The sequence below is a fragment of the Talpa occidentalis genome, unplaced genomic scaffold (genome assembly GCF_014898055.3).
Source record: "Talpa occidentalis isolate TD23 unplaced genomic scaffold, MPIMG_talOcc4v2.1 talOcc4.14, whole genome shotgun sequence".
NCBI classification, from domain to species: Eukaryota; Metazoa; Chordata; class Mammalia; order Eulipotyphla; family Talpidae; genus Talpa; species Talpa occidentalis.
Window position 1 is genome coordinate 11667700 of NW_023601433.1, and position 27491 is coordinate 11695190.

At 44.1% G+C, this 27491-nt stretch overlaps 1 protein-coding gene across 4 annotated transcripts in view; it reads right to left on the reverse strand.

The window, feature by feature from the left end:
• Positions 1–1847: 1847 nt before the first annotated feature.
• CERS3 (ceramide synthase 3) overlaps positions 1848–27491 on the reverse strand; it is a 100063-nt gene continuing 74419 nt past the window's right edge. For all 4 annotated transcript variants that reach the window (XM_037511447.2, XM_054694768.1, XM_054694767.1 and 1 more), the window contains 2 exons: positions 20209–20362; positions 1848–4132 (listed from right to left, as the gene is read on the reverse strand). In XM_037511447.2, coding sequence (XP_037367344.1) covers positions 3965–4132; positions 20209–20362 — 322 coding nt within the window. In that variant the 3' untranslated portion in view covers positions 1848–3964. The remainder of the gene's footprint in view (positions 4133–20208; positions 20363–27491) is intronic.

The following is a 27491-nucleotide window of genomic DNA, read 5'->3' on the forward strand; positions in this document are numbered from 1 at the left end:
CCCCTGGGACACAGGACACACATGCTCTCAACTGCGTCACATTCCCTGAAGTGGAGCCTTCGCTCGGGAGGGCCCTCCCGAGTCTCTGACTGGCTCACGGGTTCTAGGGCTGAGCCTGGGCTCTTCATGGAGACCAGGGAAGGCAGCTGATGAGGAGGTGAGGGGGATGGCAGAGACCCACGAAAGCTGGGCAGTAAGCTGTCTGCCCGCCTGCTCGCAGTGAGGGGAGCAAGCCAAGCCGTGAGGGGAAGGTGGGGGTTCCTGTGCAAATTCTGAGAGGATTAACGTCAACCACTTGGCTCCACCGTTACTGTGTTTTGGTTCTTAGAGCAAGGGGGTGTGGTGGTGGGGGAGAGTCCTTTGCCAAAGGGTCCAGGTGGGTGCCCAGGGGGACCCCAGAGTGAGAGCTAGGACAGGGCATTCCCTTCTAGACAGGCTTGTTTTGTAGACCTAAAAGCCAACTCCCCCAAAGAACCCCCTTTGAAGGCCTGTTGTTTCCCCAATGCCAGCTCCAGAAAGTAAAGTTCAACAAAACGGGGCTGCTGGTGGAGACAGTGGGTGGAGCCAGCACCCTCCCCCCAGAGGGTTGGTGGGAAGCCCCAGGCCTCCCTCAGTAGTTGGTAGCCCGGCTGTAATTCCAGAACACGAGGGGGTTTCCAACATCGAGCCTACCCTTGTTGCACAAAAGTATTCCTAAGGGATTTCACATTGACTGAAATATATAAAAAAAAACTGTCCAGTTTATACTATTTTAAAAATACATCCATTGTTCCCAACTGCCCCCTCTCTCTTCAACATAGACTTTTCCTTATATTTATGGTGCATCCCTTATAGGTGGCATGGAGTTGATTTTTTTTAATATCTAATCTGGCCTCTTTGTTTTTATATTTACATGTAATTGCTGATAAATTGGGGTTTAAATCCCCCACTGTACTACCCAATGCAAAACTCTAAATATGTGTCTTGCTTACTCTAATGTTTCCTTGTCTTCGTTCCTATTTTATTTGAATGTATTTTGGATTAAAATACATTCCGAATCACTGCATTTTCTCAGTTATCAATGTGATAAGCTGCTAGAGGAGTAACGTGAGGTGGGGGTTCTGCAGTGTCCTAGGCATAGCTGAAATGCAGTCTTTATTTCTTACCCCAGAAGAATTGAATCAAAATGTGGGATAGGCAATGAGTTATATTTGTATATTCCGTAAGTAATTCTGATGGACAACCCTTGGAGCCATCGATCTGGATCCTACTTCCTTCTCCACTTCTGCAGGGTAGGGACAGAAAAGCTGTCTGAGAAAAGTCCTTCAGGATCAGTCCACTTTCTTAGTGTGTCAACAGAGCCTTGCGCCCAGGGGCCAGCTATATGACCCAAGTTAGACTCCAGCCCCAGATGTCTGCCTGTCTACACTGTGTGTACACAGCCAGAGGTGTACCCCTCTTAAGAGAGGCCTGGTCCTGAAGTCAGATGCCTTTATGGGGTCCTGTTTGGTGCCCAAGGCCAGCAGCCCTGGTGTCAGAACCTGGCTCTATACTCTTGTTTGTCCTCTCTGATGCCTGGCACGGCTGTTCTAGAGGACTGGCAAATCTTTATTTCCAGTACACGGAGGGATCAATAATGACCTCTAAGCAGCCAAGCAAAGTGTCTTCTGAATCTACTCAATCACCAGGCCTGCTAGATTCTGTCTTCCTTTTACTTTAAGTCATTTGCATGACAATAATATTGGTGGCATGGTGGACTGCACTTTATAAAGTCATCTGGTGTAGTCCTGAGCTTTGTTTCCTGCAGAAAGAAAGGCTGCTTTTAAAATTAATCACAAAAGTCCTAAAGGATATTGCAAAAATACCTCTCTGCCTCTCCTGAGGTATTTTAATGCTTCCAGCTGTATGAGAGATGGTTGAAATTGGCATATCAGTTGTACCTTAGTTATTTAAATAAGAAGGGGGGAATAAAACCCTGGAGAATAGAAAAGCAAATAAACTTTTTCTTTACCTTAAGCAAGAAGATATTTGTTACAGAGACAAGACCAAAATAAATGAAGGAGAAAGTAATGTTAACTGGAAACACAAAAAATAATATCTTAGTGTCATCTTCTTCCACCAGAAATAATAACAATAACAACAACAGCAATAATGTAATATGAATAATTGTTCACTAGCTGTGCCCTACCGTGAAGGCAGGCATTAGAGATTTGTCCTATCACATTATGCATTCTATGCGCTTGTCCTTGTACGCAAAAAGCAAGTAGGGTGCAGAGAACTTGACAACTATTTTTCTGTTCTTCTAACTATTCCTCAAAAGGAGATTTGATTGGGGAAGGAATTCTGAAGTTTTTGATTTTTGTTCAGCCTGGCGCAGCACCTTACTGTGAAGCGGCGCCCTGCCAGGTCCAGGCCTGCATCGCTGGCGCCCTGTGGGTATTTTCTAGTCCCTGGAGTCCAGCCTCCCTCTTGACTTTATAATACAGATCCTGAGCAAAACAGGAGGAAGGTGCAGAACAGGGCCAACACCTGAGAGCGGCTGGGGCAGGGGGTGTGCGTGTCCTGCTGGGCTCTTCCTCTGCAGGGCTGAGTCTGCCTCATTTGTGGAAACCTGACAAGTCTCTCTCCGGGCCTGCTGTGCACACTGGACTCGGGACATGTGGGGACAAGGGTGGCTCCTGACTCACCCAGCCCAAGAGTTAGGTGGCTGCCCCAGGAGCTGCTGCTGCTGCTAGCACCTGACCCTCCACAGTTCTCAGGGGTATTTCTGGCCTTTTGGCGATGGTTGTTCAGGCTTTTGGTTATGCAGTGTGATCGGATTAGACAGGAGAGGCGAAAGAGTGCAGCATGCTCTTTCTGTTTCCAAGATTTCCTTTTGGTCAGGAGCTCATGTGCATGTCATGCTCCAAAGGCTCAGCATCCTGGCTGCAATGGAAGGTTGAGCAGCCTGACCTAGGTCCTACCACCCCAAAACCCAGGGTAGACACCAGGCCTTTGCTGGCCTGAGGGAGGGTTCAGGGAGCAGCAGGGAAGCTTTCCTCTTACAGAGGCATAAAGTAAGTCATCAACAGAGACAAGAGGGAAGGAGCCCAGACTCCCCCCTTGGCTATGGTGCCCAAGAGAGGAGAATTCCAGGGCATTCGAGAATAACCCTGGGGGAGTCTTTTCTGGGCATTTCTATTTCCAGGTATCTCCAAACACATTTATAAGGAATTTTTAAAGATTGCATCTTTGGTTCAGACATCCAGTGCTAAAGTTTAAGCACATTTCTCCCTCCCAGAGGTGGAATTATAGTGAAAAGGGGGTCAGTTAACAAGAACACCACCGGTGACTACACACTTTCACTTCTATTATCATCCCATTTGACCCTTACTCTAACCCTGTGAGGTAGGCAGGGCAGGTACCAAACATTCCCATTAGAGAGATGAAGCACCACAGCCTGGAAGGTTTAAATAAATCCCCATGGCAGAAAGTGGCCCATGAGCCTCGGAAGCCTGGTCCCTTGGCTTGGTCCTTCTGCCACCGTTTCGCTGCCACCTCTAACTCATTTTCAGGAGACAAGTTGCTCTCCGTGGCACCCCTGGAAAAAGGGGTTGACTCAAGCTCTCAACCCGTTCTGAGGGTGGCATGGAGGGAAGCTGAAGGGTCTGCCTCACAGCGAGCTCCTGAAGGAGTCGACTGTCTCTACTGCACGCGTGAACACAACCAGGACTGAAACAGTCCTCTGGAGAAACCTTTGAAATCTTTGACCAGCCTGAGTACTACTGCAGTAAAGTCCACCGGGATGCTTATATTTAACATTTTAACACAAATTAACAACATTTTGTTAAATACATATTGGGGGGGTGGGGAACGTGGTTAGAAAGAAGGGCAAACAGAATCGAGGTTCTCTGTGGGTCCTGTGGCCACAGGAGGAGGGTGGGGGACGTTTCTGGCGTCCAGCAGCCCATCAGTGCCCTGGCTCCGGGAACAGCGGGACTCCCTGCTAGCGGCCATGCTGCCCGTTGGGAATGAGGTGCCTGTTGGCCCCCAGGCCATTCTTCACACAGTCTTTCTCATTGCCTTTGGCAGCCTCTTCCTCCTCTGCTCCCTCCTCTTCCTCTTCTTCATCCTCATCCTCGTCCTCATCATCACTCCGCACATCCTGTATGCTCTAGACAAAGGGGAGACGGGGTTGTGAGTGACAAACTTCAGAGGCTGGAATGCAAAGAAGCCTCTGAAGCGCGGGTTTGATTCCTGGCCGGCCAGGGAGATATCCACATTGTGCGGCAGACCTCTCCTGTCTTACCTGCTGCTCCCCTCAGCAAAGTCTTCGGTCCATTTGCCTGTTCTGCTCCCTGCTCTGCCTCTGGTTAATTCTCTCACCCTCCCACGCCTCTGACCTGTACCCCAGTTCTTGTATAAATAAATAAATCTTTTAAAAAAATTCCAGTTCAACAATATGGCTCCCTTTAAAGAAAACCCATTCACCAATACAGAACATAAAACAAACCTTAACAAACATAAGGAATTGAAATTATAGAAAAGTACATTTTAGATCACAATGAAATTAAACTAGAAATCAATCTCAAAATATTTGGAAATTAAACAACACATAAATAATCAATGGATCAAAGAGGAAGTCTCAGGGGATATCAGAAAAGATTTGAACTGAAATGAAAACACAGGATGTGATAATATACATTTGTATCGGTGTAAACCAACATATATCTTAAAACATTTACAGTGTTGCAAATCAACCCTCCCTCATTAAACATAATAAACAATAACTTATAATGAAAACACAACATACCAAAATGTGTCCAATGTAGCTAAAATAACCTTTATAAGGACAATTATAGCATTAAATGTTTACATTAGAAAAGAAGAAAGGTTTCAAATGATTTGAGCTTCTACCTTAAGAAACCAGAAAAGAATAGCAGAATAAATCCAAAGCAAGAAGTGAAAGAAAATAAAAAGCTGAGAAATCAATGAAATTGAAAACAAAAGAAAATAAAAACAAAAGCTGATTCTTTAAAAGAGCCATGAATTTGATGAATCGCTAGCAAGACTGACAAGGAAAACAAGAGGGACACACGAATTACAAGAAAAGGAAAAGGTGATGTGACCAGCCACCCTACAGTAACAGAACACCCAGAAAAAGCCCATGATGCACTTGACAGCTTAATTGAAAGGGATCAATTCCTCAAAAAAAATGCACACTATGAAGACTCACCCAAGATGAAATAGGTAACCGGAATTATCAGATAACTAGGACCAAAATTAATTTATAACAAATCTTCTGAAAAGGAACATCAAGAGGCCCACATTTCACTAGCAAATTCTATGAAACATATACAGAAGAAACAACATCAAATCCCCATAATCTCTTCCAGAAAGTCAAAGGGAGTATTTCCTAAATTATTTTATGAGGCCAGAATTACCATGATACCCAAAACAGACAGAAGGCCGCATAAGAAAAGGCAATGACAGACCAAAATCTCTAGTGAACACAGGCATAAAAATCCCCAACAAAATGTTCCAAATCAAAACCAACAATGTATAAAAATAGAATCCCAAACGATGAAGTGGGATTTGTCCCATTAGTACAAGGCTTGTTTGATATTTGGAAATCTGTGAATGTAATGCATCATATTAGTAATCTAAAGAAGGAAAAATCAATGATTACATTAATCAATGCAGAAAATTGATGTGAAAAATTTAATATCCATTCATGCTAATCAAAAGAAACAAATCCTTCTCAGCAAAGCAGAAATAAAAGCTAATATTATACTTAACAGTGAATGACGGAAGACTCCCCACTAAGATTAGGAACTAGGCAAGGATTTCCTTTGTTACCACTCCTGTTCCACACTGTGTTAGAAGTAATCAGGGAAAAAAGAAAGGAAAGAAAAGAAAGGAAAGAAAGAAAGAAAAGAAAGAAAAGAAATAAAGAAAGAAAGAAAGAAAGAAAGAAAGAAAGAAAGAAAAAGAAAATCTTAGATTGGCAATAAAAAAATAAAAGTGTCCCTATTTACAGATGACATGATTATCTATGTAAAAAATCCCGAGAATCTACAAAAATAACCTCCTAGAATTAATAAACAAGTCTAGCACTCAAGTTGTAGGATATAAGGTCAACCCCCCCCCCACCCACACACACACACACAGTCTTGATTTCTAGGCACTACTGCAGTGGGCTGAAAAGTCACCCTCAAAGATAGCAGGTCCTAATCCCTAGAACTTGTAAATATTACCTAATGTGGTCAAATTTTTATAGATGAGATTAAGTTAATGACTTTGGGATGAGAAGGCTGTCCTGGATCACGCAGGTGGGCATCAATGCCACCACAGGTGTCTTTATGACAGGGAGGCAAAGGGCGATCTGACACTCAGGTGAGTGGCAATATGGAGACAAGACGCGGGGGGAGTGAGGCATGAGCTAAGGAATGATGGCAGTCAGCCGAAGTTGGAAGAGGGGAAAACAAAATCTCCTCCAGAACTTCTGGAGGAACACAGTCCTGCCACACCATTGACTCCAGACCTGTGAGAGAATCAACTCCTGTTGTTTTAAGCTACCAACTGGGTAGCAGTTTTTTTCAGCCACCACTGAAAACTACTACTATCAGCAATAACCAACGAAAATTAAAATTTTAGAATCAGTAACATCTATCATAGTCTTACATAATAAAATCCTAAGAAACATCTTTAGGATTTGTGTGTAAAACTGACATGATTCTGGGCCTCCCCTGGTGGTGCAGCGGTTGAGCGCTGGGCTGAGAAGCTGCCCGCAGCCTCTGCAGCGCCAGTTCGATCCCCAGCTGCCGGTGAGGGTCCCACATGGCGCGTAGATCTCTCCTGCCGCCCACTGCTCCCCTCAGCAGTGTATTTCGTCGGTCTGCCTGTTCTGTTCCCCGCTCTGGTTCTGGTGAATTCTCTCACCCTCCCGCACTTCTGACTGTACCCAGTGCTTGCATAAATAAATAAATCTTTAAAAAAAAAAAAAAACTGACACTATTCTGAGAAAAGAAAACAAAAACTGAAATAACTGGAGACATCTTCTACTACGTTCTTGGGTTAAAAAAGTCAACATAGTGAAAAAGTCAATTAACCTCAAATTGACCTACAGATTCCACAATGATTCCACCAATGAGAATTCTGCTGAGTGGAGAAAGTTAGTTTCCAAAGGTTTCCTCCTCGATGATATATTAATATCACTTACATGGAATTAATAAATTTGCAGGGTCTGAGAACAGCTAAGTGGTTGCCAGGACTGGGGTGGTAGGGAGTTATCTGGGGTTACAGAACTGTGCTGTACTGGGCTGTGGCGTTGGTTACCTGTGTGCAAATTCTCAGAGGTGTACACCAACAGGGAGAGTCAGTGTTACCAATGATAAGTTTTAAAATACAACATAGGGCCTCCCCTGATGGTGCAGCGCTTGAGCATTGGGCTGCAAAGCTGCCCGCAGCCTCTACAGCGCCGGTTCGATCTCCGGCCACTGGTGAGGGTCCCACATGGTGCGCAGACCTCTCCTGCCGCCCGCTGCTCCCCTCAGCAGTGAATTTCGTCAGTCTGCCTGTTCTATTCCCCGCTCTGGCTCTGGTGAATTCTCTCACCCTCCCGCGCTTCTGACTATACCCAGTGCTTGTATAAATAAATAAATAAATATTAAAAAAAATAAAATACAACATAAAACTATTTCATTTTGGAAAACAAGCAACATGGCTTTCCCAAAACACATCTGCTAAGTGAAATATTACTCTTGTGGGTGTTTTGGTTGTGAGGATATTGTCACTGTTGGTAATTAGCATGTTTTCTGGGTTTTTTTTTCATACAGACACTCCTTCCAGGACAGTTCTTAATTAAGAGTTATGTGTTTCTCCTCTTCCTGCTGTTTTCTGAGTACTTTTGTGAGGAAAACGCCTCCAAAATAACACTGTCCCTGAGGGAGAAAGATGGAACTGCTGCAGACCAGCCTTCAATTCCAAAGGTAAGAGATGATATGAATTATTAAAACAGGACTGGAACTCAAGCTCTGCCAAGGCCAGTGCTGGACATGACCCCTCATGCTCTAAGCCAGTTCACAAACATCTCTATTAAACCCAACCTGGAAAAGGAAAAAGATCTGTGGAAGTTCCCCACACACCATTTTTCAAGATGACATCCGTAACCACACCAGTTACAGTTTCCTTTTTGTGACCCAAAGACTAAAATTGACCATCTGGGGAGACTTTCTTGTAAAATGTAGCCAAACACCTCCTCTGTGCACAATCTTCATGCAAACATGGCTTTTAAAAAACCAAGGTATACTGTTTTGCCAGATCAGTCACAGAAGAGCTTCATGAGCTCGTCTCTGTATGTTCGCCTCTTTTCTACAACAACACAGAAAGGGTCTCAAAATGAGCAAGGCCCTTTGTAAACACTGAGGAACAAACTTGGTGGTTTAAGAGGCCACAAAAAAAGGCACTGTCCCCACTGGGCAGGGAGCTGGGTGGGACGCGCGCCCCCTGCAGGCAGGGTCGTTCAGGAAAGGGTCTTGCTTGGCTGATGTTTGCTTTCAAGGACAATGCTTCTTGGGCCTCCTTTACCTTCCTCAAAAGATTTTTGTAGGGAAGAAAGGGAAATTTGAATTAAAGAAAGACTAATTATTGCTCCAGAAAAGCAGACTAGCATCTGCCTGCCCTTTTCTTCAGGGCTTGAAAGGCTGCTTTGACTGAGAAGTGAACTGGTCCTGGAGAAAGCTCCCCTTCACCCCAAGAATCCTCCTTCAGCATCCTCACCGCTAAGAGGCCGCAGAGCATATGGAGACTTGGAGGTGTGTGTGTGTGTGTGGCGGGGGGTAGATTCCTGCATGGTTTTAATACATTTATTCTCAGACAGAACAGAAAATAAAAAAGCAAATTGAGCTTGTTCTAGGGGAATAAGGGATCTACATATTTATTAACATTCAAGTCACAGTGTTTTCTGGAACCCTGCCGGCCTGCTGGGATGAAAGGCTGAGGCTGCCTGCACGGGCGACAGTGAGCCTTCTTTTGGTATGAGCCAGATTAATTTCTTATCTTCCTCTTCCATTCTGTTTGGTGTTCTTTACACACCAGCACCCCTTACTTCCCCACTCTTTAGGGTGTCCTGGGGTATTAGGACTTGTCTCATGGAAGCTGTTGGCTCTGAATCCAGAGGACGAAGGTGCCGGCCTCAAGAGGCTCCAGCACCTTAGGCGAGCGGCAGTTGGATCTGGCCTTCAGCAGCCAGGATCTCGCGGCTCATCCCTCTGCTGGGCTCACAGCCTCGCTCCTGCCAGAGCTCGTCACATGAACCTGACTTCCCTGGGCAGGATGACAGAGGTAGGCAGGGAAGCAAGAAATTATTTAGGAACAACACCAGCAACAAAGAGTAATCAACCAAAAGAGAAAGACCAGTGGTCTCAGCCTGGACATGCAGACACCGAGGGCCAGGCCACTCTGTCCTGGGAGGAGGCACAGCAGTGTCACCCACCTCAGCCCCCTAGCTTACTGTTGTGACAACCAAAAGAGTCTCCAGAGATTGCTAAACCTCCCTGGTAGGCAAAGCTGTCCCAGCTGACAATTACTGGTTGAAAAATATTTCTTAAGTCCTATGCATTGTGTAAGACATCAATGACATTATGGTCTCTGTCCTAAAATAACTTAAGTCTATTGAAAGAGACAAACCCCAAGGGATGAAACACTAACAATAAACATATAAATATTATGAAATAGAGGACACCATGATGTATAATTTGGGGATCTCACTTAGATGGGGGGGTGAGGCCAGAAAGGCCCTGAAAGGAAGTGGAACTCAAAAGTGTAATATGAAGGCTAAGCAGGAGTGGCTGAGAAGACTGGGGAAAAGGACATCTCAAGAAGAAACAGCGTGTGCAATGGCTCTAAGATGAGGACGTCTCGGCAGGCTCAGCAATGCGAAAGGCCAGCGCAGCTACAACATGGTGAGATGGAGCAAGACTAGGATGAAGCCAGAGAGTAAGCACGGACCAGATTACAGATCTCATCTCACAAGTTCATGGTCAGAAGTTCAAATTTACTTTACGTTTAACCAGAGGCCACTGTGTGGCAGTGTTCGAGGTGCTGGGAACACACAGGTGAGCAAAACAGACCAGGCATCTGTCCGCAGAAAATGTCTGCTCTTATGGGGGCTGGCTTGTATATACCAGTGTCTTCTGTTCTGCATGGAAACACTTGGCTGAAGCCCGTGTGGTCACAGGTGGCACACCAGGGAGGCAGCACTTGGGAACTGGTGAGAAATGCCAGAGGCTGCTGGCCTTGGAGTGGCAGCGTTTGTGATATAGAAGAGGCACCCAAAGGCCTCCAGATTTGGAAGGGACTTAAGCTCATCAAATCCACTGTCTCTTTGGTACTCTATGATCTTTATAACTGAGAAATGATGCACATATTCCTGCCTATACCCCTGCAGGAGTTCATTACCCAGTTCCCAGCATACAACAGTGCTGAATCGGCCTCCGTGTCCAAAAGGAGTCTTTGTACTTCCTTCAAACACTGGTAAATTTTCCAAACATTTAAAGATAGTTAACCAAACAGGAATATGCAAAGTAAATATTGTCGCTTCCTTAACAGCCGATCCTGATATGACACAGCACCGAAACCCCTCCCATCCTGTGTGCCCTATGCAAATATTCCCAATTTGTCATGCTGGACAATTAACACACAATTTGCCAACTTCATCTCTAACAACAACAAAAAATTTCATGAAAACAAAAAATTTCAATAAATTGAAAGTCATACCCTGATATCTGGGTTTTATTTTTCAGGTATTTTTTTTTGTCTTTGTGTTTCAAATTGCAAAATTAATCATCTTTATCAATTATATGTGATTTGCCTATTAGTGAAGTATCTGGCCCTGATCTGTGTTCCATGAAAATCATTGCAAGAATTACCAAACAAAATAAACTTTAACAATGAGGACAACAAATGTACTAATGCCAATAGGAGAAAACTCATTTTAAGTAAGAGCATAACTTCTGCCACAGCATTTTCCTACACCTCTGGGAATGACATCTGCAACTATGGCTTCAATAAAAAGTACAGTTGTGTTTTTGAAATGCCTTAACTAAACTCTATGCCTGGGAATCTGTGGCTTTACAGTAATGTCGAAAGCCCAGGAGGTCGTGAATGACTCATAACGTCCCACTGCTTTCTGAATGCTCGGAGTCTAAATCCACAGTTGGCAATGAAACAAAGAACAATATAATAAGCATTTTAGGCTGCTTTGAAAGTAAACTTTTAGTTGTAACTGTATGAAAAAAAGTACATCCAAAGAGCTCAATTTTCTGAACTATTATCAAAATACATTCTTTTTTTGTTCTATTAGTTGTTATTATCCAAGTTAACAAGGCCATAGGAAATAAAAACAATGAGTTTTTCTCTCCCTCTTGCCATAAGGAGTTGCCCTGAATTTAAATTGGAGTCTATGAAACCTGGCTAAACAAGGACATTTCCTTTCAGTAATCTGGAATATGAATTTTCTACACCAGTGCTTCTCCAGTTGTAATGTGCCTATGAATCACCTAGAGTCCCTGATAAAATACAGATGCGCTCTCAGAATCTCCTTCGGGTCTCCAGTGACCAGAATGCATTTCTACCAGGCTCCGGGGACACTGAGGCTGACAGGCAGGGCCCACCCTGTGGCGAACAGACTTTGTGTTAGACCAGAACTTTCTAGATTGCTGCTTTCTATAAAATGATGTTGAAGCAAAGAATCACCTATAGGTCTTGCCAATTTTGAAATTCCACTTCAAATAATTTGGATTTCATCTCTAATTGTCATGAGTCTCTATAGTGCGGGAAGCAATATAAAATTACAAGTTTGTCTCACTTTACATTGGTCATCGTTTCAAAATAATCAGTAAATATCTTCCAAAATGATTCATGCTTTAATTTTCCACGGAAATGTTCTATTTAAAGAGTTCCGTTTCTCTACAAAGGGAAGGCTCACAACGTGTGCTTCGACAGTCTGTATTTTCATTTATAAGATCTTTTCCCCTAACGTAAAACCCCTATGTAGCATGAAAGTTTATTGATCTTGTTAATATCTGCAAGATGAAATATTTGTGGAGGTCACTTCAACAAACTCCACAAATGTGGGGTAAACTGCAGCTATCTCTGCTTTTCAAAGTCAGGCAAGTAATGGGGAGGGTGCCCATGGGAGGGGTGTCTGTGGACGCTGGTCCAGTGGCACAGAGGACACACAGTCGGTTTTCTCCACTTCATCTTGTGACTCCTAACCTGACAGGCAGATTTCAATTACTTAGGTTGAGGAACAAGACTGTCAAAAACATCTGTGCCTGGTCCTGCCATTGGCCTGAGTAAGACCTGGCTGTTAATATTTTTCTTATAAATTCTAGCCCATTGTGGTTAACATAGCTAGAATGTAACAAGTTGATCTGAAATAAAAGGTGGGAATCCTGGGAGATGTTCTGGGTATAAGGGTATCCCTTACTCTATATTAGCTTTAATATGATTATAATCCTCCCTGATGAAAATATATATGAGGCAAAATAATCATGGCTTCCCATGAACTGGTTTCTGTAGAATATTCCTGAGTTCCTTTAAAACTGCAAACCCCACCCCCTTCACCACCTCACAGGTACAGAACCTAGAGTGGCCCCATATCCTTCTGCTCTCGCACGCTTACACACACACACACACACACACACGTAATTGACAAAGGGAAGAAACAAAGGTAGGAATGCCTCAAAGTAAGCAGAGCTCACTTCCGGTCCCTCCACACTTTCATTGAGCTTCGCCTCCTGCCATGACTCTTTCCTGGCTAAGACCCTGGGGTCTCCAGAGGCTGGAATTTCTTCATATTCTCATAACATCTCACACCCAGATAGGTGGGTAAGGGAGATTTTGGGGGTGCAGTTAGACTTTGAGGCATCTATAAAACCACAACAGTAGTCACCTTGTAGCTACTAAGGAGGACCAGCTCTGACTCAGTTCTCGCCCCAGAGAGGAGGCTTCAGGGGAGGGCTGAGGGGCCGGGGTCAGAGGTCACAATCCACCTAAGTGGGTGAGGAGAGCCAGTCCATTCCCTGAAAAGATATGACCCCAGATTCCACACTGAAAATGTCACAGGCGCGCACACACAGGCCCAGACTGCCCAAAGTCATCGAGGCCCGAGCCCAGCCAACCACCTGCGGGGCGCTGTGCAGCGTGGGCTGTGGAGCCCTGGGAATGTAACAGTGCCGGGGACACTCTCCCCAGCATCTCCTGGTTCTGTGACATGTGACAAAGAGGCACCATTTGCAGAAAAGAGCCCCGAGAGTCCAGAGCTCCGCAGATGGCACACCTCCTATTCCCCAAACAAAGCACGGGTAAAGCGATCTGCATCGTAATCATTTGGGCACTAAAGCCCACATGAAAAATCAAAATGAAAACCCTTGAAGGACTGGTATACATTACACATACCTACAAACTGAATGAGTTTTCAGGAATCAGGTTGTCTCTCTTCTGTTACCTGGTGGTCTCTTCCGAGACTTCTGCAGCGGGGTGGGGAGGGTGCGGCCATGGAAAACCGTGGCAATGAGCAGGGGAGGTGCTGACTGGGGCACCTCTCCCCTCACACCTGCCTTTACCAGTCTCTCTGGTCCAAGAGCCCATTACTAAAACTTTCACACTCTGGGACGAATGTGCAGATTCATTAACAAGCTGTGAATTGCATGTGTCCACTTGTCCAGGCAGATACAGAAACAGAAATAAAATTTCATGTGAGACATCTGTATGTCTGCGAGCGTAAGTGGAAGCGTGTGTGTCTGTTCTCTGCTAATGAAATGGAGATACCTGGGTCTTTTCTGGGATATATGAGAATCCACTCCGTTTCTGTGAATGAAATGATTCTTTAAAGCACGGGCAGGAGACACCAGAGCTTATTTGAACTCTTTCTTGCTGGACTTCCCCCACCCAGCCTCACATCTCCCTTGTTTCTAGCCTAGCAAGATCTGACCATTAGCTCAGAATGGAGGAAAGAGAGACAAGACCTGAGGACCCACTGCTCACACCTTGAAAAGTGCCGGTGCCTTGGGGGGGGGTCTCACTTCATAAAGGCTGTCCTCACCTTCCTGCCCTTGAATGGCCTGAGAGACCGGCACTCCAGGAACCAGAGTCTTGAAGGCCCCTGCCAGAAGTCAGGTAAGAGAAGGAATGTCAGGGGACCCCAAGGGAGCTGACAGATGACACAGCAGGTGTGGAAAATCACTCACGTGAGTAAATCACTGATAGGCAGTTGCAGAGATGCGGGGCGGCCGTCGTAAACAGACCCCCCTCACCACCGAATCTCCTAGAGCAATAGGCCTCACTCAGCTGCTGGCGTCCAGCTGCTCTCTGCACAGCTTTCCAAGGAGCACAGGGTGGGTGGAAGAAAACGGAAATAAAATCTTGTTTTACTTATTTAAAATTCCGAATATAATCTTCCTGCATCTGAGGTCAGTTTGTTCGGGATTAAGAGATGGAAGGATGTGCTGTTGTCAGCCACAGAAAAAGTGCTGTGGGCCAGGGTGGGTAGTCACAGGGATATATGTACAGGAAGGGACAGCAGGTCAGACAAAAGCAACAGGAGATGCCCAGGGAGACTGTAAAAAGGTAACGAACATCCCAGTAGAAGAAAATGCCTGGTACGGTTGTCCCAGCGTAGGGAGAAAATACTTGACAGGAAACGCACCTGCTGGTTCCGGTCCTGGTCCACACGGCCGAGGGCAGCCCCTTTCCTTTGTCCCTCTGAGCCTCGTTTCCCCATTTGGCAGGTGAACCCCTTCCTCCAGTTTTGTGCTACTTCCATCTCAAAGCATGAAGGTGAGGCTGGGTGTTCTCCCGAGCGTTTATCTCAGTCCTTGCTGTGCCCCTGGGTCTGTTAGAGGGTCTCTCAGGCAAGGGCAGAGCGAGGGGAGTCCTCAGATGGCAGGAGGAGCAAGAAGGGGCCAGTTTACTCACAGCCCTGCCTTGCACCCTGGTACATTATCTTTCTTTCCGATCTTAGAGCTACATGATGATTGCCTGTGCTACTTAGACTCCTTAACACAACGCACCCTGTGAAGTATACCCAAACTCAAGTTTATGCTTGCTTCATGTCACAAAATCCCCTAATGGGGATTCCTCAATGAGACTATCTAAATAGCACCTCTATGAAGGGCCTCCCCTGGTGGCGCAGCGGTTGAGCACTTGGCTGCAAAGCTGCCCGCAGCCTCTGCCATGCCAGTTCGATCCCCGGCCGCCGGAGAGGGTCCCACATGGTGCATAGACCTCTCCTGCCACACCCCCTGCTCCCCTCAGCAGTGTATTTCCGCAGTCTGCCCGTTCTGCTCCCCGCTCTGGCTCTGGTGAATTCTCTCACCCTCCCGTGCTTCTGACTGTACCCAGTGCTTGTATCAATCAATCAATCAATCTTTAAAAAAAAATAGCACCTCTATGAAGAGCTGGAATTCACTGAGTACTTGTAAGGTCATGGTAGCACAGGTCACTGAGCAAAGTCAAAGGACTGAAATTGGTGAGAACTTAAGAGGTCATGCTAATTTCATACAGGAATACACATAGCACCCCATTCCCACAACTCACACACACACACACACACACACACTCACACACACTCATTCACGATGCTCTGAGGACATGTTCACACACACAGGACTACTGGGGAGACGGACACAGACTCAGGGCTCTGCTGTCCCAGGGCTATGGGGTGAGTCCCCCTCCTGTGTGACCTTGGGCAAGTCACATAACTTCTTTAATCTTTGTCGCCCTCTTCCTTTATCCATAGTGACCATGACTTGGTGAGCAGTGAGGCCTGAAGAGGGGTCCCAGTGTCCTGGCAGACACTTCATAGTCTCAGCTCCCACAGTCTATGGGATTCTCTATTTTTGTTGCTGAGCTGAAAGTACAGTATGGGAGAATATTTAAATTTGAAATTCTTTGAGCCACGCAACTTTGTGCATTATTATAAGTTTACAAATTCCACTGTTGTTTTTTGGATCGTTTGCTGGGGTGGCTAATCTGCATAGACAGACAGTCAAGACATGGAGACATAAACTGAGAGCATCTGTAACACCCTGTTTCAATCATCAGTCTTGTGGTATTTTTTAAGAGATTTTGTTCAGCAAAGGAAAGCTTTTACATCCACTATTATCTACTACCAAAAGAGATTTGGAAGCTTTTACAGATTTTGTATTTCTTCCCTAAGGCGCTGATATCTGAGAAAGTCAAAAAGGATCATCCAGAATGTGAGTCACAAAAGTCAACTGGCAGGACACAGCTTAGAAAACACTCAGTGGAGCCCTTGGCGGCAAGTGAAGGACTGTGATGCCTGCCCGGGGCTGCAGGGCTGTCCAAGCAGGAGAAGGGGGGGGCTCCACGGACAGCTGACCGCCAGGCTCCTGGGGGTTCACCTGCGCTCTGCGAATTGGTGCAAAGAACTGAGTAAAGAGGGAACATGGCTATGGTGATGGCAGCTGACCCCCACCACAAGCTTACTACGTGCCAGACATTCTTCCAAGGGTTGATTTTACAAGGCAGGTATAGCATCACCCCCAGATCACGGTGAGGAAGCAGAGGCGATGCACAGGAGTCACGACCCTGACATTACACAGCTAGTAAATGTGAGAGCTGGGTTTGAATCTACATAGAACCTGTATACGGAGCTACGACTCTAATTGCTTTACCTAGAAGTGATTTGGGATTTAAAAAAAAAAAAATCACAACACATATTCATGTGCTTTTAAAAAAATTAAAAAATAAGTTGAAGGCTTTGTGCTGGGTTTTAATCTATGAATTACTCTGTTTATGTAGTCACTGTTTTTTACTCCAAAGAAGTCTTTAAAATTAATTCTCTAGTTATTAATTTTCTGCCTTCCATGTGAATAAAAAATAATTAGATAAGATGAAGTATTATAAGTTAAGAGACTCGGGTTCCGGTTTCTGCTTTGCCATGAAATGACTGTGTGAATTTGGTGGAAGCCTCAGTTTCCTCACATTTATTAGAAGGTCCCTCTCTAACTGAAATAGGTCAGGGCATTGACAGTGTCAGTCTGTGAACTTAAGAGGCTCTGCCTGCCTGCCGCGTGCAGATGGCTGGGGCAGGTTGCCAAGGGGCTAGTTTCTCCATCCAGGCTTCAATGGCTGCTCGCTGCACCTCCTCCCCAAGTCCTGGCTCTGGACCAGACTAGGATGTTTCAGAGACATGCTTGAGTTGGCCAGCACCCAGTAGGATATTTAGAAAGAAGAAAGTAAAAGCTTAAGGATGATCAAGTTCTCTTAAGTAATATTAAACAAAAGCAGGCTGTGCTCCTTCTAATTTCCTCTGAAAGCTCTTTTTGTGTTTGCAAGGAGAATGACAAGAAGAACATGTCAGCCCATCATGCCTCCCTATGTGATGTGTGGGCTGGTGGTTCATCCCCAAACCCCCATTTTATAGGAGCCAAGTCTTGTTCTCAAGCTGCAAGAGGCCTGCTAACCATGGTCCACATGTGAGTGTCCTGAAGTTACACTGATATTTTAAGATATTCAATTGCAGAAACAAATGGTTCATTATGCATGTAACAGCCCTATTGTTATGCATGCAGCAACCCTATTGTTTAGGGCAAATAAGATGTAAATATTACCATAATTGCTATTTTTAAGAAGTATAATCACTTTTTTCCAGTCTATCTTGTGATTTAATGAAGACCATTAAAAGATTAATAAACTATTTTGTAACTTTCCACCCAAAACAGGTGCTTTGCTTCCCCAAATTATTTCTTAATTTGCATATTCAAAATTGAAGACTATCTATTATAAAGCGCTTAAAGCTTAAAGGGATAAACCCTCAACCTTTGTTAAAAGATTTGAAAGAGGGCCTCCCCTGGTGGCACAGCGGTTGAGCACTGGGCTGCGAAGCTGCCAGCAGCTTCTGTAGCGCTGGTTCGATCCCCGGCCACCGGCGAGGGTCCCACATGGTGCACAGACCTCTCCTGCTGCGCCCGCTGCTCCCCTAAGCTGAGTATTTCTTCGTCAGTCTGCCTGTTCTGTTCCCAGCTCTGGTTCTGGTGAGTTCTCTCACCCTCCCACGCTTCTGACTGTACCCAGTGCTTGTATAAATAAATAAATAAATCTTTAAAAAAAAAAAAAAGATTTGAAAGATCTGAAAGTTTAGCTTTATCAGATGAACTTCTTTAGAAAAATCCATTTTTTAAAGATTCAAGAATTAGTTACTTAGTAACAATTGAGGTGTGTATAAATGCTGAAGATTTTTTGAAATGGAGTTGAAAATGGACTTGTTGTTCCGCTAAGAATTTCAACTCCAGCTTCTAGCCCACTCCTCCCCCTTTGCAATGCAACCAAGTATGCCTTCAAATAGCATTCTTTAAAAGGAGGCTTTATGGCTTTGGAGGAGTAAGCTGATTTCACAGCCAGTTTTGCCACTGCTATGGAGAACAGCGAGCACACGCAAGCCAGCTGAAGTCATACACACGGCAAGGACTAGGGCTGCAGGGCCCCCACTACTGCTGTCAAATTGCAATTGGAAACAGCTTTTCCAAAGTACAGCATGAGAAATCAGGAATTCCTGTCCACAGCTCCCAAACCCGCTGGGTTTTTAATCAGGCCTGGCACAACCCATTAGAGATCAGAAATATAAAAATCATGATGAAACCAAACAAGAGTACCTTCTGGCTTCCAAGTTTTGTTCTGCCTGGATCCCATCCAGGCCAATAATTATTGTCACTCACCAGTTGACGAGGGACCAGTTTCTGCCTAGGGACAGAAGCTCCAGGACAGCTTGGCCCGAAGGGATGACAGCCATTGCCCTACCTTCATGTCAACCCCTGGCTGTGCAGATGATTTAACTGCTTGAATCCTTAGCTCTCTATCACCTGCTTCAATGTCATCAGTCACTTAGAGAAAAAATAGCTTTTGCAGAGATCATTGAAAAATGATTTAGGAAATTAATGAACTAGAACCATTTGATGAAAGTTTTTTCCTTAGCATTCCAACAAGGGAAAGAGTTCACGCTCAAGAAAACAAGCTCAAGTCAGTAATTTAGTTAAAAAACAAAAGAAAACCTTTCAGGGTTTGGTTTGAGATTCATCCAGATGTCACTCAGTGTCCTACACATCTGTCTGCATCTAGAAGTAAGGGATGGCCCAGAGGGCCGGGTTTACAATGTCCATTTCATCTGTCAACTCTTCAATGTTCTTTGTGACACTTTTACATAAGTAGGAAAATCAACTGGAAAGTTGATCAAAATATGAATTTATCAGGTAAATGACCACCATTCCTGTTACATACAGCTCATGCTGCTGCTGATAAAGTGCTGGGTTATATAGTGATGGTAACACCCCAAAATGGGTCACCTGTGACCTTGAATTACCAGGATTACAATGATCTTTAATTACAACTCCCTTAAATGTATGATTTCCAAAGAATGAGTTGTGGTCTGATTTTTTTTTTTTTTCACTTGCCCTAAAGGTTGAAGTCAAAGTCCATGTAATCAGTGAAACTGTCCCTGGTCCCCATGAGCCAACTACTTTCTCTTTTACCTCTTCTTCCACAGCAAGTTCCTGGGACTCTTTCTGGCACAGTATAGCCTGTGCACTGCAGGAAGATGCTAGTAGGTGAGTGGGTCCAGGCCCCGACAGTGGGCTGTTTCCCCAGGAGTAGCTATCCTGTCTCATTCACTTCTGAAGTTCTCCCCTGACCCTGTTCTAGAATTAAAGACCAGAGCTGAATTCAAAACAAAGCAAAACAAACTTCTACTGTACAAACTGCATTGTTAGTTATTATTAAGTGAAGAAGATATTTTCAGAGAAAAGTATAGTCAGATGATGGACAATATTCTGAAAAACTGAGCAGGGAATAGGGAGAGGCTCAGGAGGAAAGCATTACGTGAAACTGAACACTCAGCAAAGGCAAACAAAGACTGAAATGTCACTCAACTGTCATCAGAAAGCTTGTCCCAGGACATTTTTTAATAAGCAGCAATCAATTTTTGGATAAACATTTAAAGATAATAACTTGTCCTCAGATAAAAGCAATTACTTAAAAGCACATTAGAAACCTACTTAATGGGCAATCTAGCTACATTTTAGAGAAATTTTTAGCAATAATTAAATCAAGGAATAAAAGAATTGTAGTTAATTATAAACTCACAAGAATATTCCACCATCTGGGCCTTGCTTCACTCTGCCAATAAAGTCGGCTTGTTAAGAGCAATAAGACTTGAACAGTTCATACCTTTGCGAATATACATCTTTTGAGCATCTTCACTATTAAATATCCCCAGTAAAGGTGAAGGACTTGCAGGACCATGAGCTGTAGGTTGAGGAAGATGTAGGAAAAGAAAGGCTTCAGGTAGAACAGAGGCATAATCAGCGTGCAGTACAGAATCCTGAAAAACCAAGCAGACAGGGGAAGCATTACTGCCAAGGTGCCTGTGAATCTTCAGTGAGAAATAAAATATTTCCCCCCCCAAGACACACACCATTTATTTCATTTCTAATGATGTCCAGGAAATTCTCAAGAGAAAACAATATCATAATATTAACTTTTCTAGCATTATTGCCATTCCATGCACACACAAAAAATATAGTTTTTCTCCGGGAGAAAAGTTAAAGCAAATGTGATTTTTGTTGCCCCACTGCCTCCACTCCAGCGTTTCTGTACCTCAGTTTCCCTCTGCGTACAGAAGACCACACAGGAGTCCTACTCACCTTTCCAGGAGTGGGAGAGAAAATTTGTAGAACAAGTGGGATAAGGCATGATTACATGGGTTAATCATTGCCGTGTGACACAAATTTATGTATTTAGCATCAAAGGGAAAAAGGAAATTCTACAAAGGTAAATTTTCCAGATAAGAGGCTTAAAGAAGAATAAACATATTAGGAGTAATACGAATATTACTTCTACCTTCTAAAGTGAACTACAATCTTAGTTTCATAAATGTATTAATTTTATAAACATAAACTCCATATTTTATTAATTTCATAAACAAATCATGAACATAATTTGAACTGCTGTCAACATGCCAGACAAGCAGTGTGCCATCAGCCATCATCAGTACACAGGGCTACCTGTCTCTCCCCAACTTCACATACCACCATGATACTAGTGCAGCAACTTAGTAGGTTTGTTTATAAGTATGTTATTTCAATTAGAAATATAATCTATTCATATTAACCTGGGAAGGGAAGGGAAACTGTACACAGAATCATCACCTGAAACAAATAATATTGCAATTTTTGTTAACTTCCAGCTTTTTAAAAATGTAATACATTTAATTTTGTTAATTTTAAATTAATATACCACACAATTGACTGGTTCTGGAGTGCAAGTCTGTGCATTATAATGTATGGATAGGTTTGTGAAGTCACCACCCCACTAGGATTCGGGACAGTTCCGTCACCCACGGCCCCTGCGTTAACCCTCAGTCACACCCACTCCCACACTGGATACGTGGCCACCCCTTGTCTGCTCTCCGACGCTGTAATTTTGTCTTTTCAAGAAGGACCTATAAATGGAATCACACGGGGTGTCGGCTTTTGAGACCATCTTCTTCACTCAGCATAGTGCTTGTGATGAGATGGTTCAGAGTCACCCACGTGGGCGTCCTATCAACAGCACGCTCCTGTCTACACCGCGCGGTTACCGCCTCGCCCACTGGAAAGCATTTGAGTTGTTTCCAGGCTTTGGCATATATGAATAGGAATGTTATAAATATTCATGTGCACATCTTTGTGTGAACATAGTTTTCATTTCTTAAGAGTAAACGCACTAGGATGAGATTATGGGGTATCGCGTGGCAAGTATACACCTAATTAATAAGAAACTAGAACCTGTTTTCCAGAGTGCTGTGTTACATTCCCGCCATGAGAATGCCAGTTGTTCCTCATTCTCATCAGCACCTGGTATTGTCCTAGAGGGATTTTTGCTACTGTAGTAACAGTAGCTTTTGTGGGGTTTTATGTTCAATGCCTCCTAGCTTTAAATCAAAAAATTTCATGCTGTTCCAACCCTTTTGTGTATAGTCTTTCCCAAATTGAAGGGGAGGGTACTATTTCAAGGTATACAATAACAGTGCATGAATTCAAAGTGTTTATAGAAAGTTACTAAAACTTTGCCAAAATATTTTCAATCATTTATAAGGCCACCAGCAATTTATGAAAGAAGAGTTTCATTAAATCCCAACAAGCATCAAGTGAGTTTAAAATCTAATTTATAAAATGGAACAATTTTGATTTGCATCATTTGCAATTTTTTGATGGCTTCCTATATCTGCTCAGTAGCTGTTTCCTCTTTGTGAATTATCAGTTCAAGATCTTTGTTCAGATGAGTTGTGAACTTTATGTAATAAAGATAATGTCCATTTATCTGTTTTACTTATGCAAATATTTCCAAGAAACTTAGAAAATACAGAAAAATATAAAGAAGTTAAACAAAAATTACCTAAAATCTCACAACTCACAGATAACCCTGTATATTCTGGTGAACATATAAACATATCTTTCCTAAAAACATACTCTTTAAACATATTTCCCCATCATCACACAATTTTATGTTACATGGACCACACTATGCATGTGATTCTGTACCCTGTTGTTTTATTTTTCCTTCAATAGTATGTATTACAGAAAGCTTTCCATGTCAATTAAAACTCTGCCAGCAAAATATACCAGCAAAGTTTTCTGTAAAGGGACAGAGAGTAAATATTTCAGACCTTTGGGCCAATTGGTCTGTGTTGGAACAACTTAATTCTGCCATTGTAGTAGGAAAGCAGCCATAATCAATACACTGATTAATAGGAGCATCTGTGTGCCAATAAACCTTTGTTAAGAAGAACAGTCAGTGGACTGGATTTGACCTGTGTGTCATGGTTGGCCAAAGCCTACTGTGTACCACCCTAAATAAGAGCTGCACAGAAATCCACTGATGGATATCATGATTTATTTACCCAGTCCCTTATTTGATAGATTGATCATAAGTTATTCTCAAATTTTCATGACATTTTGAGAGCTGTTTGTAAAGACAGATCCCTCAGATCTTGACTAACATCGTATTTTGTTAGTTTTTATCTAAAACATAATACTATTTCCATTTGTATTTTACTTCTTGTGAATATATATATATATATATGTATATATATATATATATGTATGTATTAGGTTGGTAAGGTCACACACTTCACACAACTAGGTTTGCAAACTATAGAGTCCTAGAAATGGAAGAGGCGGCCATTAAAATACAAATGCCTGCAGAGATCCCTGCAGACAGAAGGGGTCAAGGGCAGGCTCTGGAGTCATGACTCCCCTGTGACATTCAGGAAGTCACCTGGCTTCTCTGGGCTTCAGTGTCTTCTGTAAAATGAAAATTCCACCACCTGCCTCGTAGGATTAAAATGATGGACAAACTGGAGCTTAGCACATACAGCAAGCACTCAGAAACTGGTCACTGTAACTCCTACTATCACCTGGAGACCAGGACTGCTCTTACCATACCCTCCTCCCACGGGAAGAGAGCTTTCCTTAAACTATGCTCAGAGCAATGCTGGAAGCAGAGCAGCTGAGGGCTGGGATTTCTGGGATTTCTGCTTTGGAAGGAGAAGGAAGAAACGCTTTGCAGGGGGAGAATAAACTCAGCTGTTGGGACTCGGAGCTGCAGCCTCCCCAAAGGACGGTTCACCCTCTCAACCTAAAGCCCTTTCCCTTTTTTTGTTGATGGAGTAGTGGGAAGAAGGATTAAATAAATGCCTCTGTCCTTACCAGCCCTGTCCCTAACACACATGTCATGTATGCAGGACGTGCGTGAACACCAGACCTGCACCCTGACCTGCAGGCAGGGCTGAGTGCAATCTCCCTTCTCACAGGAAAATGGAGAGGCCACTCTGCTGGATTCCAAGAACAGCTCTGCTCCTGCCCTTGGCTTTGACTGCCCCCCTGGACACACTTGGGCTGCAAAGCCTGGCCTCTCCTCTGCTATAGCTTCGCTTCACATCTTCGCTTTTTCAATCACTGGAGTTAAGGTGATTTTGAAATAAATCACAGTTGGTACATATACAACAATGGGTTTTTCTGGGCTAGATGACATCGACACCAAAAAGTTGCATTTTTCTGATGAAAACTAAAAATTAATGGTCTTTTTTCGGGGGGCTAATTGCAGGTATAAGCACTAAGTCTTTCATGATAACAGATACTGGCCTACAGGTGAGCAACAGCCTATTCAGAGGTATCTTAGGTCTCAAAGTGACATGGAGTTGGAGAAGACACAAGAAACACCCAGTGAGGGCTGCTGAGGCTTGTTTTCAATCATTCAATTTAGCTCGAAACCTCGCTTTTCTGTGCTTCAAATGTCCTGGCAGGGGCTGCAAAGATCTTAACTCCTCACCTGAAAAATAAACAATGGGTGCAAATGCTTCAGCAATGTGGGTGACACCCAGCACAGAGCGGGGCAAAAGGCCCGGGAGAATGAGCACAAAAGAGCATGTGCTGCTGCTGGGCCAGAGTCAGCATTACGGTGGGGGGGTGGGGGCGGGGGAACTGTACCTGCACAGACGCTGCTGGACCCCTTGGCAGGGGTGGCAGAGGCAGCAGGCGGCTGCGTTTCTGAAATGGTAACTCCTGTCACCAGGTCAAAGAGGTACACATGCCAAGGAAATACGTAGGTATGTCAGACTAAAAGGACATGTTTGCAATGTTCGCATGGTTCAGGAAAGGCATGTATAAGTGCGCGTGAGCGAGAAAAGAGGAGGAGGAAGAAACAATGGGGTGAAAACAAAACGCTGGCTGGAAAACCCGGTCAGAGGACAGATATAAAGTCTTCCCTGGGATACAATACTTGAAGTGATTTCCAAACAAACGAATAAAGAGGTTGGGCTGTGTCTGAGGGCACGTGCTATGTCCCCTCTATGGATGTGAGTGTGGGGTGCCAAGCTCATGGGGGTGGGGGGAAGCACACCTCAGGGCCCAGCACCCGAGGAGGCACCAAGGGTTTGTGGGGAAATCCACCAACTCCTTCACAAGGTGTGTAACTGGAAAGTCTAGTTCCCAGATACGCATCTGCGGTGGTGACTCTAGGGTGTGGCCAGCTTCAGCAGTACCTCCTCACCCCAAGGTGCAGGAGCTCTTCCTTGCCTGGGTGGCTGCACAGGGCCCTCGCATCCCAGGAAGGCCAAGGAAGCTGACCAGACACCAGCACACCAGGCTGGCCTTGGCTTGCTCAGAGCCAGACCCCAGGCCTTCAGAGGACTGAAAAAAGCCGTGTGACTTTGCACTTGTCCTTCTGGCCAACAGAGAACAATTGTGGAGAACACTGCTATGCTGTCCTGTCTTTTCCTAAAGCTGTCCACTCTGCTAGCCATTTCTAGTGCAAACATCTCCTTACCCCCAGGATTCCTGTCCGCACAAGGCTTCCCAGGGCCTGGTACTCAACGCCAGTGAGAGCTGGTTCATCAATAGCTGAAACCTGAATGAGTGCGAAGCATGAGTGGGAGGGACGTCACCACAAGCAAATGAACCCTGGGAGATAAGGAAGTTATCTGAGCATTGTTCAGGTGTTGGGAATGCTTTTGTTTTTTTCTTTTTGGAACACGGAGTAAACAGTACCAAATCTTCAAATACACAAATAAGGTGATGGTTACGAAAGTCTCTTCTACTACTAATACGAACTTCTGAAAGATCGGAGCTCTGCCTCATTCTCCTGAGTCCTCCTCTCAACCCACGAGCTGTGGCGAGTTACAGAAAGGAAGCAATGAGCCAGCGCTGTCCCTGGAACACTTGAGTGGGATCCAAAACTTCACTTCGGATCCACCTGCCGAGACTAAACCATTATCCATTCTTGTTACTAATGGAGGAAAGGAGTGAGTCAGGAGAGTTGCTTCCCTGACCTTGGAAAGGTCTTTCTAGACTGATGAATCTCCAGTGTTATTTGTAGAATATTCAAGTAGATAGATGCATCCAATAATTCACAGATATAGAAGTCATCGTTTTAAAACGAGAGTTGGGAATACAATGCGAAAAACATAAGCCTGAGATGTAAATGCTTCTGAATAAAAATGCAAACACATGCAGGTAACCGGGCCAGCAGGTGAAAACATCTGACCAGTGCAAAATGGAATTCTGCCTCTTGTTGCAGTAACAAAGTCCAGGACTTCAGTGCAGTTAAGTCTTGCTCACACTGAGAATCCTAAATAAGATCCCTAAAAAGAACAGGGAAGAAGGGGCGGAGGGACACAGTAGCACCAACATAAAGGAAATGGTCAGGGAAAAGCTGACACTTTTGAGGCTGGGGGTGTGTGTGGATGAAGGACAGGAAAGGCAAGTGTAATGCACAAGCTCAGTTCTTTCTCTCAAGGGTTCCAGATAAATTTCAGGTGGACACTTCACCTCCCCTCTCAGCTTTCTCCACACTCTTTCAACCCTTTATCTTAGCACAAAATGTGCAACATAAGCCTTTGGGAAGAACAGAACAACTAAATTGCGAACAGTCCCCCCACCAGCACTGCTAAAACGTCTGAATCTTGAAACAGGTCTATTATCTGCATATTGCTTGGTCCACAGTAAATTCCCAACTAACATGGACTCATTAAATGTCATTGAAAAATGAATCTGCAGAGTCGCACATTTCAGACAGACGGAGTCAGGCTACCAACAAGGAACTGACTTCTCGTTGGCACCACCATGTGGCTTGTACAACACACACAAGCTATAGCAGGGCCACCTATGCTGGAACAATTCACTGCAACTGATTCTTCAAAACCATTGAAAACCCATCCTCCAAACTTTTGACTGCTTGGAGCAGTCAACATCGGCATAGAAAGTTTGTAACAGAAAAAAATTGCTTACAGTGAAGTCTGTTAATACCGGGCTATTCGCAGTCCAACTCGCTGAAGACAGCAAACAATGGTATTGACTGCCCTCTGCAGTGGCCAGCAAATTCAGTGGAGTAGCAAGATCAAGAAAACCCCAAAGGCATGTAACTAATTTCCCTGAAATCAAGAAATGCTGGCAAGAGAATGAGTTCTTAAGTCTAGGATTTTTAAAGTCGAGGATGCGTGGGAAAGTTACACACCACCTCCACACTCACTCAACCCTAACATGATGTTCAGTTGTTTATTGGGCAAGAATAAGCTTGCTTGTTGATTTTGAGACATCATGGAAAAGTCTGAGATGAATATCCTTCCTTGCTAAAATCAAAACCCAATCACAGTAGACATATTTAGAAGCTTCTCTGAGAGTTCCCCAGCCTGGAAGTTTCCATAATGTTCTAAAATATGTTCTCAAATTCTTTGAAATCACCCCCCTAAGAAATGGGGTCTAATTTCCCTCCCTTGACTAGGATCTGGACTTAGTTATCTGCTTCCAATGAGGAAAATGAGGTTGGCAGTGACATGATGTGGCTTCTGAAGCTACAGGAGTTCATACAGCATCTGTCCAGCTCTCTTGAGCTGCTCACAACTGAAGTCCAGCCACCATTCTGAGAGGGGTCAGCCCAACCAAGAAGCCACATGTAGGTGTTGCACTTGACAG